The following is a 16,648-nucleotide window of genomic DNA, read 5'->3' as shown; positions in this document are numbered from 1 at the left end:
CAGCTGCCCCAGTGTGGGTAACCAAGCCCCAGGACAGCTACCTGGAGGAGGGACGACCAGGCTACCTCCACTGCCACGCTCAGGCTACCCCTGAGCCTGAGGTCACCTGGCTCCGAAACAACATTATGGTCATGCCTGAGGTCAGTATCGCTCTGTCTCTCTCTCTCTTTCTCTTTCTATCACACACAGATGCACGCACATGCACACCCACGCATGCAGGCGTGCACACACACACATACAAACACTGTATCTAGGCCATTCCTCTCTATTCTCTTACCCTTCTCCCTCTCTTCTCTATCAGGACTCACGCTTTACAGTGTTCCCCAACGGTACTCTGCGCATCAATAATGTGGAGGTGTATGATGGTCAGATGTATGCCTGTGAGAGCAGGACAGAGGGAGGCAGGCTGTCTGGACACGCCAGAGTCTATGTACTGGGTGAGCTGAAACTACATGGTGTGTGTGTGAGTGTGTGTGTGTGTGTGTGTGTGTGTGTGTGCGTACGCGTGCGCACGCGTGCGCATGGGAGACAGCGTGTGTGTGATGTGATCAGCCAGTTTAAGTTTAACCTTAGATTTCCCTCTGGTGCTGCAGTTCTAGAGTTGTTAACATGGATTATCTAATTCCTGACTTGCTTTGTCTACCTTGTCTTTGTTTTGGTGATGTAAGATCCTGATACCCTTGTGATTCTTAATTCAGCCATGTGAATGTTTGTGCTTGCATCTGCATGTTCTTAAACGTGTCTGAACATGCTGTAAATAGCTTTGTATAGTGTACCATGGGGTGACCAGGCTACTCTCTCTTAGCTGTGTGTGTAATGGTGTGTTTGACCTTTGACCTGTGTTCCAGAGAAACTGAAGTTCACCCCTACGCCCCAGCCGACCCAGTGCCTGGAACTGGACAAGGAGGTCAACATCCAGTGCTCTGCCACAGGCAGAGAGACCCCCACCATCAAATGGACCAAAGCAGGTGAGTGCAGGGTGGTCCTACTCAGTGCTAGAGCACAATATCCTAGATGCCATTTCCTGCCTTTGTGCCCTTGAGCAAGGCACTTAACCCTTAAACTGCTCCAGGGGCGCAGCACTGAGACTGGCCCTGTGTTCCAACCTCTCTGTGGGTGTGTATAGGTGTGTTTAGAGGGGTTGGGATAAAGCCATTGTCACAGGTCACAGAAATAAAAAAGACAAGTCTCTGTCCTGTGACAATAGACAATAAAATCTTCTTATAACATCAGGTTATGGATTATGTTAGAAAACATAATCATTACAGAAGGAATGCATTGTAGATAGAATCTGATGAATGAAATGTGAAGACAAGATTACATATGATAATTTCCCCTCATTTGCAATTGCCTATGTTAGAGGAGATTACTTCATCCATTTAAGGTTGGGCAATGTCAACCTTTGTCCTATTGTGATTATGTACCCATAAAACATTGTGATATACGTACGATGCTATCGCCCCTATTGGTTATAGGCCTACATTATGGGCTGCATAGAAGCAGTCTACCGTCTTTAGAACCTGATAATAATTGCTTTATTTGCCTCATAAAATAATAGAAAAATAAATAATATTGTTTGTTCTATCTCTCGTAAAGCTGTGATTGAGAATAGCCTATGCCAAGGCTTAGGCTATAGACATTCATTCGTATTATTGTTGAAAGCCACAACAACTTCATAGGCTAGAATATTTGGGAAATAAGATACTGCCCTACAAAGGCAAAACGGAGTAACTACGAATTTGGTCAAAAATCTTTGATCTGTTGGAATGGCCAGGTATATTATCTGATGAATGTGGTATTTAGTTTCCTGACACAAGAACAAGCCAGTTGATCAGAATATATCATGGAGTATCAGAAATTGCTGTCTGTCTAGACAGAAAAATACTTTGAAAGTCAGATTTTGCAGTAAAACACGTTATGTAATTTGACTTTAACTTGTATGATAGGCCTAGAAGAAGCATAGGTTATAGGCCATTTGGTTTTCTACCTGTCATGTGAGGATTTTCCCTCTCTCTCATTAGTAGTCATCTGGCTACCTTTTTAGGCTTTCAAATCACTTTTTGAGATGGAACTCCGTTACATTCATTGTTTGATTGGGATGCGTAAAACGATGAAGCGTAGCCTTCAGTCATATTCATAGCCTATCGAATGGAGAGAGAAAGGAATATTGGCTATGTTTTTTAAAACAGATAGACAGAAGTGAAGGAGTGTCGATTATTTAAAAAATATATACGTTTATGCTATAGCCTAATGCCCATGAATCCGACAGAGAGAGAGAAATAATATTTTATGACTGGACATTTTTGCGCTGCTTTGGTGGAATTCTCCGCTCTGTCTGGCCTACATTACCCTCTGGCGTTCTGTAGGCTATGTAACATATCTATTGAAATAGGCTATAGCAAATAGGAATAGGGAAATTTGTTGGAATGTCACTTGTGTACTGCCTTGCTGTACGCTGCGAGTCTCCGTATTTTACTGTGCAGCTCCAGTATAGTTCAAATAGGCTAAACCATCGTCTTTCACATCAATTAGTCGTCACCATCGACGATGGCTGTCAATCATTGTCGATAGACGATGCTATCGTAATATCGCCCAACCCCTACATCCATTACACTCATAACCTTTTCACACTACTGAGCCGAGCTGTACTGCGCTGACCTGGTTACACATCCACCACAGTTGCACTGGAAAGGACCATGTGAAAGGAACATATCCGAGCCAGCCAAGTACGGTTTGGGACAGCACCATAGTGGGAAAAGGGTATCACAGTACTGTAGTTTCTCAGCCCCTGTTGAGCTCCTCTCTGACACTGTCGCCCCGTACAGACGGTGGAGAGCTGCTTCCTCATGTAGAGATAAGGAATAGCCAGCTCCACTTCACCAAAGTGACGCGCAGTGACGCAGGAAACTACACCTGTATCGCCTCCAACAGCCTACAGGGGGAGATCAGAGCCATGGTCAGCCTCACTGTGGCAGGTAGGTGTGTGTGTGTGTGGGGTTTTTTGTGCGTGTGTGTACTTTTGTGTGTGTGCGTTTGAGTATGTGTGCATTTGAGTGTGTGTGCGCATGCGTGTGTGTGTTTGATGAACTGTAGTTCACTTTGTATTTTCCTTTGCAAAAGCGAAAGAAACTGTGCACAGAAGTGTGTCTAGAGGAGATCCAGGTGCTGGTTTTGGCTGGAGCAACTAGTTGATGACTGACCTTGGCTTCAATCAATTTTATTTATTTATAAAAGTCATACACCTTGCAATGAAAAATGTAAAAAGTCACGGACATTCGTCTACTGGTGTGCGTTTTTTTACACTAGTTTTAGGTTTGTATAATCGTTACCGTCCTAATCATAATGGCAATCCTTTGAGAGTACTGTTTGTTTCTTGTCTTAGTTGATGCACTGTTTATAATCAGCTTTCCAATGACCAATTATCCATGTGGTTGTGTAGTCTATTTCATTAATTCATGCATTAGAAGGCCATCTGGCTGCCATGTAATGAACTCCATTAGGTGTTGAAGACACTTGTGGTTGACACAAAGAAAGCCCACCACAATGTAGAGCTAGCTGTATGATATGGACAAAAATCCATGTTGCGATAAATTGCCTGAATTGATGCGATAATGATAAATAGAACGATAAGTTTATAACATTAATGTGCACCACAGTTTTCTTTGAAATTATCCTTTAAACAACTACTACTACCAATTTGATGGTTGTAGACATCAATTGTCCCATTAATAATCACCCACATTAGCAAAAGTATTTCATTTTCAAACTTAACATTTCTCTAGAATAGGCTACTTATCGTAATGAACAATATCAGCAAAATGACTGTGATAAGTGATCGGTATGGTCGGTGTCGATCATTTTCGGTTTATCGTCCCAGCTCTACCACAATGTCACCACAGTGAATCTGTAGGAAATCAGTTTCCTGAACTATGTTTGGCGATGGAGTGTGGTATATTAACTGTGGTGTGTGTGTGTAGTGTATATCCGCTTTAAGCTGGAGCCAGAGTACACCACAGTCTACCAGGGCCACACAGCCGTCCTACACTGCCAGGCCACAGCAGACCCTGAGCCACACATCCAGTGGATGGTCAAGGATAAGGTGCTGGACACCAGCAGGAGAAGGTAAGGCTTTACACACAGAGACAATAATAACACACACACAACAACGTTGTCTTTGTTAGTGGTGCTGGGAATAAAAAAGCACTGGATTGTATTGACACCAGTTGTAACATAACGTATCTTTGTGTATGTTTTGGGAAATCAATAAAAAAGTGTAATGAAAAAAAATTAGATAGTCTTTAACTTGTTGACTGAAACATCAACAAATAAAGATGCAGAGCTGAAAATCAAATCAAATCAAATTGTATTTGCCACATGCGCCGAATACAACAGGTGTAGACCTTACAGTGAAATGCTTACTTACAAGCCCTTAACCAACAGTGCAGTTTTAAGAAAAAAAAGTGTAACAGTAGGGAGGCTATATATACAGGGTACCGGTACAGAGTCAATGTGCGGGGGCACCGGTTAGTCGAGGTAATTGAGGTAATATGTACATGTGGGTAGAGTTAAAGTGACTATGCATAGATAATAAACAGAGTAGCAGCAGCGTAAAAGAGGGGGTGGGGTGGGGTGGGGGGATACAATGCAAATAGTCCGGGTAGCCATGATTAGCTGTTCAGAAGTCTTATGGCTTGGGGGTAGAAGTTGTTAAGAAGCCTTTTGGACCGCTTTCCATGCAGTAGCAGAGAGAACAGTCTATGACTAGGGTGGCTGGAGTGTTTTACCATTTTTAGGGCCTTCCTCTGACACCGCCTGGTATAGAGGTCCTGGATGGCAGGAAGCTTGGTCGAGCAGTTGCCATACCAGGCGGTGATGCAACCAGTCAGGATGCGCTCAATGATGCAGCTGTATAACTTTTTGAGGTTCTGAGGACCCATGCCAAATCTTTTCAGTCTCCTGAGGGGGAATAGGCTTTGTCGTGCCCTCTGTTCACGACTGTCTTGGTGTGTTTGGACCATGATAGTTTGTTGGGGATGTGGACACCAAGGAACTTGAAGCTCTAAACCTGTTCCACTACAGCCCCGTCGATGAGAATGGGGGCGTGCTCAGTCCACAATCATCTCCTTTGTCTTGATCACGTTGAGGGAGAGGTTGTTATCCTGGCACCACACGGCCAGGTCTCTGACCTCCTCCCTATATGCTGTCTCATTGTTGTTGGTGATCAGGCCTACCACTGTTGTGTCGTCTGCAAACTTAATGATGGTGTTTGAGTCGTGCCTGGCCATGCAGTCATGGGTGAACAGGAGGGGACTGAGCACGCACCCCTGAGGGGCCCCCGTGTTGAGGATCAGCGTGGCAGATGTGTTGTTACCTATCCTTACCACCTGGGGGCAGCCCACCAGGAAGTCCAGGATCCAGTTGCAGATGGATGTGTTTAGTCCCAGGGTCCTTAGCTTAGTGATGAGCTTTGATGGCACTATGGTGTTGAACGCTGAGCTGTAGTCAATGAATATCATTCTCACGTAGGTGTTCCTCTTGTCCAGGTGGGAAAGGGCAGTGTGGAGTGCAATAGAGATTGCATAATCTGTGGATCTGTTGGGGCAGTATGCAAATTTGAGTGGGTCTAGGGTTTCTGGGATAATGGTGTTGATGTGAGCCATGACCAGCCTTTCAAAGCACTTCATGGCTACTGGGCCAGACTGATTACATCCTGGTAATCCGTCTGGCCCTGCAGCATTGTGAATGTTGACCTGCTTAAAAGTCTTACTCACATTGGCTACGGAGAGCGTGATCACATAGTCATCCGGAACAGCTGATGCTCTCATGCGTGCTTCAGTGTTGCTTGCCTCGAAGCAAGCATAGAAGTGATTTAGCTCGTCTGGTAGGCTCGTGTCACTGGGCAGCTTGCGGCTGTGCTTTCCTTTGTAGTCTGTAATAGTTTGCAAGCCCTGCCACAATGTGAAATGATAGACAGTGCACACAGAGGCGACTCTTGGATACTATTTACAGTACAGACAGTCTGCAGGGTGTCATGTAAAAATCTTCCCAGTGTGAAATAGTTCCCAATCGTTCTGATTGTGTTTTGATTGTGACGTCATGCTGTAAAATTTCTCCCAGCGTGAAAATGTACCCAGTTCAATAGTGCACGTGGATCTCTTTATGTGGATGGCTGAGCTTGTGCAGTTGTGTCTCTCACACCCTCCCTTGACCTCGAAAAACTGTTCTGTGGGCACGCGCATTTGCTTCACAGACCTGCCAATCAATGGTGGCCAGGAGTATTCACACTGACCAATCAGAAGCTTGTTGAGGCATGTTGAGGTCAGCAAATAAACACCCGGACTCACGCTGGGAAGATTTTTACATGACACAGGGAACTGGACAATCATTTTCCATGATAGCTTTCAGGAATCAATCAGTAACAGACATTGAAGGAGTCACTTGATGTCAAATAAATAATCAAATTAAATTGTATTAGTCACATGCTTCATAAACAACAGGTGTAGACTAACAGTGAAATGCTTACTTACGGGTCTTTTTCTAACAATGCAGAGTTACAGATAAAACTATAAATAAATACACAGTGAATAATGAATAACAATAACAAGTAAAAAATAACATGGCTATATACAGGGAGTACCAGTACCGAGTCGATGTGCAGGGGTACGAAGTAATTGAGGTAGCTATGTACATATAGGTAGGGGTAAAGTGACTAGGCAGGATAGATAATAGACAGTAGTAGCAGCGTATGTGATGAGTGTGAAAGTGTGTGTGAATGTGTGTGTGGCGTCAGTATGCACATGTTATGTGTGTGTGGGCGTATGTAGTGTGTGTGTGTGTGTGTGTGTGTGTGTGTGTGTGTGTTGGGGTGTGTGTGTGTGTGTGTTGGGGTGTCAGTGTAAGTACAGTTAAAGTCGGAAGTTTACATACACCTTAGCCAAATACATTTAAACTCAGTTTTTCACAATTCCTGACATTTAATCCTAGTAAAAAATCCATGTCTTAAGTCAGTTAGGATCACCACTTTATTTTAAGAATGTGAAATGTCAGAATAATAGTAGAAAGAATGATTTATTTCAGCTTTTATTTCTTTAATCACATTCCCAGTGGGTCAGAAGTTTACATACACTCAATTAGTATTTGGTAGCATTGCCTTTAAATTGTTTAACTTGGGTCAAACGTGTCGGTAGCCTTCCACAAGCTTCCCACAATAAGTTGGGTGAATTTTGGCCCATTCCTTCTGACAGAGTCAGGTTTGTAGGCCTCCTTGCTCGCACACGCTTCTTCAGTTCTGCCCACAAATGTTCTATAGGGTTGAGGTCAGGACTTTGTGATGGCCACTCCAATATCTTGACTTTATTGTCCTTAAGCCATTTTGCCACAACTTTGGAAGTATGCTTGGGGTCATTGTCCATTTGGAAGACCCATTTGCGACCAAGCTTTTAACTTCCTGACTGATGTCTTGAGATGTTGCTTCAATATATCCACATCATTTTCCTTCCTCGTGATGCCATCTATTTTGTGAAGTGCACCAGTCCCTCCTGCAGCAAAGCATCCCCACAGCATGATGCTGCCACCCCCGTGCTTCACGGTTGGGATGGTGTTCTTCGGCTTGCAAGCAACCCCCTTTTTCCTCCAAACATAACGATGGTCATTATGGCCAAACAGTTCGATTTTTGTTTCATCAGACCAGAGGACATTTCTCTAAAAAGTACGATCTTTGTCCCCATGTGCAGTGGCAAACCGTAGTCTGGCTTTTTTATGGCGGTTTTGGAGCAGTGGCTTCTTCCTTGCTGAGCGGCCTTTCAGGTTATGTCGATATAGGACTTGTTTTACTGTGGATATAGATACTTTTGTACCTGTTTCCTCCAGCATCTTCACAAGGTCCTTTGCTGTTGTTCTGGGATTGATTTTCACTTTTCGCACCAAAGTACGTTCATCTCTAGGAGACAGAACGCGTCTCCTTCCTGAGCGGTATGACGGCTGCGTGGTCCCATGGTGTTTATACTTGCGTACTATTGTTTGTACAGATGAACGTGGTACCTTCAGGCGTTTGGAAATTGCTCCCAAGGATGAACCAGACTTGTGGAGGTCTACAATTTTTGTTCTGAGGTCTTGGCTGATATATTTTGACTTTCCCATGATGTCAAGCAAAGAGCAAAGTGGAATTTTCCAATCTGTTTAAAGGCACAGTCAACTTAGTGTATGTAAACTTCTGATCCACTGGAATTGTGATACAGTGAATTATAAGTGAAATAATCTGTCTGCAAGCAATAGTTGGAAAAATTACTTGTGTCATGCACAAAGTAGCTGTCCTAACCGACTTGCCAAAACTATAGTTTGTTAACAAGAAATGTGTGGAGTGGTTGAAAAACGAGTTTTAATGACTCCAACCTAAGTGTATGTAAACTTCTGACTTCAACTGTATGTGTCAGTGTGTGGGTAGAGTCCAGTGTGTGTGCATAGAGTCAGTGGAAGAGAGTTAATGCAAAAAAGGGTAAATGCAGGTAGTCCGGGTAGCCATTTGATTAGCTATTTAGTAGTCTTGTTTAGCAGTCTTATGGCTTGGGGGTAGAAGCTGTTCAGGGTCCTGTTGGTTCAAGACTTGGTGCACTGCTACCGCTTGCCGTGCGGTAGCAGAGAGAACAGTCTATGGCTCGGGTGGCTGGGGTTTTAAATTTATTTGGGGATTTCATCTGACACTGCTTGGTATCAGAGTATGTGAGCGGAGTTGAGCGGTCGGAAATCCCGCTCACCGCTCCCGTGCTCCACGTCATTTCCAACCGCTCCACTAAAAAACGCTCCTCACTCACAGAAAAAAAAACTGCCGCTCCAAATTCGCTCCATTCATTAAAATCACAATTTAACCAACACCCATGTATTTTTGTGACTACCTGGACCTACCATTTGGTTTTGAAGTATTGAAACCAAACCATATGATTAGAATGAAAAGTAGATTAATAAACAACTGTGACGAGTCCTGAGGATACGAAGAGGCAGGACACAGACGCAGGAATCAACAATGTAAAGGTTTACTTAACACTGAGCAAGAGAACAACAAAGAGCGAGTACACGAACAATCACACACAACACAACACTGAACAGTCCAGGGCTATATAGGGGTGGTGATGAGATGATGAGGTGCAGGTGCGCTGGAGGTGATTAGGGTGCGTTGGGTTTCCATTCCGGTGATGCCGAGGTGGTGCGCTCAGACCGGTGGCTCAGTAGACCGGCGAATCAGAGCGCAGGGGGGGAGCTACGGGAGGAGACGTGACAACAACATGAAAAGGTGACTGTAAGAAGCGCTCCTCATTTCAAATAGGCTACATAAATATAATAATATAATATGCCATTTAGCAGACGCTTTTATCCAAAGCGACTTACAGTCATGCGTGCATACATTTTTGTGTATGGGTGGTCCCGGGGATCGAACCCACTACCTTGGCGTTACAAGCGCCGTGCTCTACCAGCTGAGCTACAGAGGACCACACTACATGTAGTATTAAACAGCATATAAACACTCTGAATAGGTCAGGAGCCAGACAAGAAGTAACGGAAATTAATTATTTAGGCTATATTATTTCAAGGCTATAGCCTACAAATAAATAAATTGTAAAGCATTTGCGAGTGCGACACACTAGGATGGACATTAAGTGCTCAGCATTTAAACAACATTTAAATTGTATTAAATCATTATAGTCTATACATTGCGCATATAGGCTGTGACTTAGAATTAAATACAAATTATACAACAAATGCCTTATTAGGCTCAGTGCCTTTTGAATTCATTAAAAAAAAACACGAATTTGGCCAGAGTCTGTAGCTTCAGGCTCATGCGATGGTGCATGGAAAGCAGGCCAGCAGCGGAGAATACCCTCTCCGTGCTTGCAGAGCGACTGAACACCCTTCGGGCCACTCTTGCAAGGCTGGGCAGGGATGCAGAGTTGTTTTAGTTTTGTTCTATATGTAGCCCTAAAGGTTTTTAGGCAAAATAACCTTATCAAAACGGAAAGCTCCTTGAAAGAGGTAATATTTCTGGCCTATTGGGCCAAAATCAATGATAGTCTATTGTATAGATAATAGAACGAAAATGATTTTCTGTTTATAAGTACTTTGCTACAATGACACACTTACTTAGCTACCCACCTCGTTCCTTTCTGTTAGCATGTGCACATAGTAAGTACACCATCATGCTTTCAGGATACGTGTCTTTTCAGATTCCACAATGATTCTTTACGACACTCCCTCTCTTGCTCTTGGTCCCCCTTATCTTTATAAGTCATCTTGATTTTGCACCTGTGTGTTTTATCAGTTTCTTTATAAAAAATATTTAGCAAACTCCATGACAGTAGCTAAAGCAAGGGGCTATAGCAGCACAAAAGTAGACTACCAATGCATGCTGGGCCGGGCATGCCCTGAGCTCCTGAAGTGAGAACTACATGGAGCGCTACTGGAGCGGGCGAGAAGGCCGATGCTCCAGCCTTTGGGAAACTCGCACTACGCTCCAGTCAAATTGGGCACGCTCCACTCCAGCTCCGCTCCGCTCACATACTCTGCTTGGTATAGAGGTCCTGGATGGCAGGGAGCTCGGCCCCAGGGATGTACTGGGCCGTACTCACCAACCTCTGTAGCGCCTTGCGGTCGGGTGCCTTGCAGTTGCCATACCAAGCGGTGATGCACCCAGTTAAGATGCTCTCAATGCTGCAGCTGTATAATGCTTTGGGGATCTGATAGCCCATGCCAAATCTTTTCAGCCTCCTGAGGGGGAAGAGGTGATGCCGTGCCCTCTTCACAACTGTGTGGGTGGGTGTGGACCATGTCAAGTCCATAGTGATGTGGACACTGAGGAACTTGAAGCTCTCGACCTGCTCCACTACAGCCCCATTGACGTGGAAGGGGGCGAGCTCGCCCCTCCATTTCCTGTAGTCCACGATCAGCTCCTTTGTCTTGCTGATGTTAAGGGAGTTTCCAGGTATCTGACCTCCTCCCTAAACTCGTAGAAAAAAAGATGCTATCTAGAACGAAAACGGGTTATTTGGCTGTCCCCATGGGAGAACCCTTTGAAGAACCCCTTTTAGTTTCAGATAGAACCATTTTGCTTCCAGGTAGAACCATTTTGGGTTCACAGAGGGTTCTAAATGGAACCCAAAATAGTTTTACCTGGAACGGAAAAGGGTTATCCTATGGGGACAGCCGCAGAACCCTTTTGGGACCCTTTTTCTAAGAGTGTTTAGGCTGCCTCATCGTCGTCGGTGATCAGTCCTACCACCGTTGCCAGCAAACTTGATGATGGTGTTGGAGTCATGTGCGGCCACACAGTCGTGGGTGAACAGGGGACTAAGCACACACCCTTGAGGGGCCCCCGTGTTGATAGTAAGTGTGGCGGATGTGTTGTTGCCTACTCTCAACGCCTGGGGGCGGCCCATCAGGATGTCCAGGATCCAGTTACAGAGGGAGGTGTTCAGTCCCAGGGTCCTTAGCTTGGTGATGAGCTTGGAGGGGACTACGGTGTTGAATGCTGAGCTGTAGTCAATGAACAGCATTGTGGACACCTGCTCGTCGAACATCTCATTCCAAAATCATGGGCATTGGTATGGAGTTGGTCCCCCCTTTTCTTCTATAACAGCATCCACTCTTCTGGGAAGGCTTTCCACTAGATGTTGGAAGATTGCTGCGGGGACTTGCTTCTGTTCAGCCACAAGAGCATTAGTGAGGTCGGGCACTGATGTTGGGCGATTAGGCCTGGCTCGCAGTCAGTGTTTCAATTCATCCCAAAGGTGTTCGATGGGGTTGAGGTCAGGGCTCTGTGCAGTCCAGTCAGGTTGTTCCACACCGATCTCGACAAATCATTTCTGTATGAACCTCGCTTTGAGCACGGGGGCATTGTCATGCTGAAACAGGAAAGGGCCTTCCCCAAACTGTTGCCACGAAGTTGAAAGCACAGAATCGTCTAGAATGTCATTGTATGCTGTAGCGTTAAGATTTCCCTTTACTGGAGCTAAGGGGCCTAGCCCAAACCATGAAAAACAGCCCCAGACCATTATTCCTCCTCCAAAAAACTTTACAGTTGGCACTATGCATTCGGGCAGGTAGCGTTCTCCTGGCGTCCACCAAACCCAGATTCGTCTGTCAGACTACCAGATGATGAAGCGTGACTCATCACTCCAGAGAATGCGTTTCCACTGCTCCAGTCAAATGGCGGTGAGCTTTACAACACTCCAGCCGGCGCTTGGCATTGTGCATGGTGTTCTTAGGCTTGTGTACGGCTGCTCGGCCATGGAAACGCATTTCATGAAGCTTCTGACGAACTGTTCTTGTGCTGATGTTGCTTCCAGAGGCAGTTTGGAACTCGGTAGTGTGTGTTGCAACCAAGGACAGACGATTTTTACGCACTTCAGCACTCAGCGCTCCGTTTCTGTGAGCTTGTGTGGCCTACCGATACGCGGCTGAGCTGTTGTTGCTCCTAGACGTTTCCACTTCATAATAATAGCACTTACAGTTGACCGGGGCAGCTCTAGCAGGGCAGGAATTTGACGAACTGACTTGTTGGAAAGGTGGCATCCTATGACGGTGCCACGTTGAAAGTCACTGAGCTCTTCAGTAAGGCCATTCTACTGCCAATGTTTGTCTATGGAGATTGCAAATATAGTTTATATTTTGAAGGCCATTCTTGTGTTTCGAAAGGAGGGAATCAATAGAACAAAGTTTATCTTTATTTCACGCTCTTTCTTTCTTTCTGTCTTTCATTCTCTCACTTTCCCTTTATTCTCTTTTGATTTCTCTCTCTTTCTCTCTCTCCTTCTCACTCTATCACTCTTTTTCTATTTCACTCTCTCTCTCTTTCTATCCCTCACCCCCACCCCTTCTCTCTCTTTCTCTCTCAGGTTCCAGTTAATGCTAAATGGCTCTCTGGTGATAACTGACGTCACCACGGACGACACGGGCAAATACACCTGCATTGCCGGAAACAGCTGCAGCATCAGTGACCGTGTGGCACAGCTCTACGTAGTGGGTGAGTCTCTCTCTCTCTCTCTCTCTCTCTCTCTCTCTCTCTCTCATACAGATGCACGCACATATACACACACGGCTGAAACAGGATGCCACCGTCACCATATTACTGTGTGTGTGTGTGTATGTTTGTGTGCGTGAGTAGCAATCACGAGGACTGGATGGGGACTGTAATTAACCACTCAGTCATCTGACCATTCTAATAACCTGTGATGCCAGGGTCATCAGTGAGGTGACAAGGACAGACCTTAGATTGAATCAACCCTCTTTCACGCACACTGTGGCTCCTTGTGCTTGGCTTGTAGTTTGAAATAGGATGATCAGGGTTTCGTATTATTCAAACCTCTCCCTGTGAGGGGTTAAGGGAGGCAGACGGTTTAGTTAGCAGAAGTAGTTAATTGTAGGACAGAGGAATTCATTCAGCGGTTTCAAATCAAAATCAAATCAAATGTTATTTGTCACATGCGCCGAATACAACCGGTGTAGACCTTACAGTGAAATGCTTACTTACAAGCCCTTAACCAACAATGCAGTTTTAAGAAAGAATACCCCCCCAAAAAAAAAAAAAAGTAACAAACAATTAAAGAGCAGCAGTAACATAACAATAGTACAATAATAATAGCGAGGCTATATACAGGGGGTACCGGCACAGAGTCAATGTGCGGGGGCACCGGTTAGTCGAGGTAATATGTACATGTACAGTGCCTTGCAAAAGTATTCATCCCCCTTGGCGTTTTTCCTATTTTGTTACATTACAACCTGTCATTTAAATGGATTTTTTTTGGATTTCATGTAATGGACATACACAAAATAGCCCAAATTGGTGAAGTGAAATGAAAAAAATAACTTGTTTCAAAAAATTCGACTAAATAAATAACGGAAAGGTGGTGCGTGCATATGTATTCACCCTCTTTGCTATGAGGCCCTTAAAAAAGATCTGGTGCAACCAATTACCTTCACATAATTAGTTAGATTGCACACAGGTGGACTTTATTTAAGTGTCACATGATCTATCGATCTCAGTATATATATACACCTGTTCTGAAAGGCCCCAGAGTCTGCAACACCACTAAGCAAGGGGCACCACCAAGCGGCACCATGAAGACCAAGGAGCTCTGCAAAAAGTTGTGGAGAAGTACAGATCAGGGTTGGGTTATAAAAAAATATCAGAAACTTTGAACATCCCACGGAGCACCATTTAAATCCATTATTAAAAAATTGAAAGAATATGTCACCACAACAAACCTGCCAAGAGAGGGCAACCCACCAAAACTCACGGACCAGGCAAGGAGGGCATTAATCAGAGCGGCAACAAAGAGACCAAAGATAACCCTGAAGGAGGTTCAAGTGTTCTGTTTTTTTTGTCTTATTTCTTGTTTGTTTCACAATAAAAAATATTTTGCATCTTCAAAGTGGTAGGTAAATCAAATGATACAAACCCCCCAAAAATCAATTTTAATTCCAGGCTACAAAATAGGAAAAATGCCAAGGGGTGTGAATACTTTCGCAAGCCACTGTAGGAAGAGTTATTAAGGGGGGGGGGGGTGCTCTTGATGGTGCAGCTTTAGAACCTTTTGAGGATCTGAGGACCCATGCCAAATCTTTTCAGTCTCCTGAGGGGGAATAGGTTTTGTCGTGCCGTCTTCACGACTGTCTTGGGGTGCTTGGACAATCTTAGTTTGTTGGTGATGTAGACACCAAGGAACTTGAAGCTCTCAACCTGCTCCACTACAGCCCGTGTGGGGGCGTGCTCGGTCCTCTTCTTTTTCATATAGTCCACAATCACCTCCTTTGTCTTGATCACGTTGAGGGAGTGGTTGTTGTCCTGGCACCACACGGCCAGGTCTCTGACCTCCTCCCTATAGGCTGTCTCGTCGTTGTCGGTGATCAGGCCTACCACTGTTGTGTCATCGGCAAACTTAATGATGGTGTTGGAGTCATGCCTGGCCATACAGTCATGAATGAACAGGGAGTAAAGGAGGGGACTGAGCACGCACCCCTGAGGGGCGGATGTGTTGTTACCTACCCTTACCACCGGGGGGCGGCCCGTCAGGAAGTCCAGGATTCAGTTTCAGAGGGAGGTGTTTAGTCCCAGGGTCCTTAGCTTGGTGATGAGCTTTGAGGGCACTATGGTGTTGAACGCTGAGCTGTAGTCAATGAATAGCATTCTCACATAGGTGTTCGTTTTGTCCAGGTGTGAAAGGGCAGTGTGGAGTGCAGTAGAGATTGCATAATCTGTGGCTCTGTTGGAGCGGTATGCAAATTGGAGTGGGTCTAGGGTTTCTGGGATAATGGTGTTGATGTGAGCCATGACCAGCCTTTCAAAGCATTTCATGGCTACAGACGTGATTGTTACGGGTCAGTAGTCATTTAGGCAGGTTACCTTAGTGTTCTTGGGCACAGGGACTATGGTGGTCTGCTTGAAACATGTTGGTATTACAGACTCAGACAGGGAGAGGTTGAAAATGTCAGTGAAAACACTTGCCAGTTGGTCAGCTCATGCTTGGAGTACACGTCCTGGTAATCCGTCTGGCCCTGCGGCCTTGTGAATGTTGACCTGTTTAAAGGTCTTACTCACATCAGCTACGGAGAGCGTGATCACACAGTCGTCCGGAACAGCTGATGCGCTCATGCATGTTTCAGTGTTACTTGCCTAGAAGCGCGCATAGAAGTAATTTAACTCGTCTGGTAGGCTCGTGTCACTGGGCAGCTCGTGGCTGTGCTTCCCTTTGTAGTCTGTAATAGTTTGCAAGCCCTGCCACATCCGACGAGCATCGGAGCCGGTGTAGTACGATTCAATCTTAGTCCTGTATTGACGCATTGCCTGTTTGATGGTTCGTCAGAGGGCATAGCAGGATTTCTTATAAGCTTCAGGGTTAATGTCCCGCTCCTTGAAAGTGGCAGCTCTACCCTTTAGCTCAGTGCGGATGTTGCCTGTAATCCATGGCTTCTGGTTGGGTATGTACGTACAGTCACTGTGGGGAGGACGTCATCGATGCATTTATTGATGAAGCCAGTGACTGATGTGGTGTACTCCTCAATGCCATCGGAAGAATCCCGGAACATATTCCAGTCTGTGCTAGCAAAACAGTCCTGTAGCTTAGCATCTGCTTCATCTGACCACTTTTTTATTGACCGAGTCACTGGTGCTTTCTGCTTTAGTTTTTGCTTGTAAGCAGGAATCAGGAGGATATAATTATGGTCAGATTTGCCAAATGGAGGGCGAGGGAGAGCGTTGTACGCATCTCTGTGTGTGGAGTAAAGGTGGTCTAGAGTTTTTTCCCTCTGGTTGCACATTTAACATGCTGGTAGAAATTAGGTAAAACTGATTTAAGTTTCCCTGCATTAAGTCCCCGGCCACTAGGAACGCCGCCTCTGGATTAGTGTTTTCCTGTTTGCTTACGGCCGAATACAGCTCATTGAGTGCGGTCTTAGTGCCAGCATCGGTTTGTGGTGGTAAATAGACAGCTACGAAGAATATAGATGAAAACTCTCTTGGTAGATAGTGTGGTCTACAGCTTATCATGAGATACTCTACCTCAGGCGAGCAAAACCTTGAGACTTCCTTAGATATCGTGCACCAGCTGTTGTTTACAAATATACATAAGCCACCACCCCTTGTCTTACCAGAGGCTGCTGTTCT

General features: G+C 45.1%; 1 protein-coding gene across 1 annotated transcript in view; it reads left to right on the top strand.

The window, feature by feature from the left end:
• LOC121553327 (inactive tyrosine-protein kinase 7-like) overlaps positions 1–16,648 on the top strand; it is a 210,793-nt gene that overhangs the window by 184,486 nt on the left and 9,659 nt on the right. Inside the window, exons 8-13 of the mRNA XM_041866356.2 lie at positions 4–140; positions 302–437; positions 849–968; positions 2,826–2,975; positions 3,978–4,122; positions 12,882–13,009. Coding sequence (XP_041722290.1) covers positions 4–140; positions 302–437; positions 849–968; positions 2,826–2,975; positions 3,978–4,122; positions 12,882–13,009 — 816 coding nt within the window. The remainder of the gene's footprint in view (positions 1–3; positions 141–301; positions 438–848; positions 969–2,825; positions 2,976–3,977; positions 4,123–12,881; positions 13,010–16,648) is intronic.

Source organism: Coregonus clupeaformis, chromosome 37, assembly GCF_020615455.1.
Source record: "Coregonus clupeaformis isolate EN_2021a chromosome 37, ASM2061545v1, whole genome shotgun sequence".
NCBI classification, from domain to species: Eukaryota; Metazoa; Chordata; class Actinopteri; order Salmoniformes; family Salmonidae; genus Coregonus; species Coregonus clupeaformis.
The sequence above is the reverse complement of the archived record's forward strand: the minus strand, read 5'-3'. Positions and strand labels throughout refer to the sequence as shown.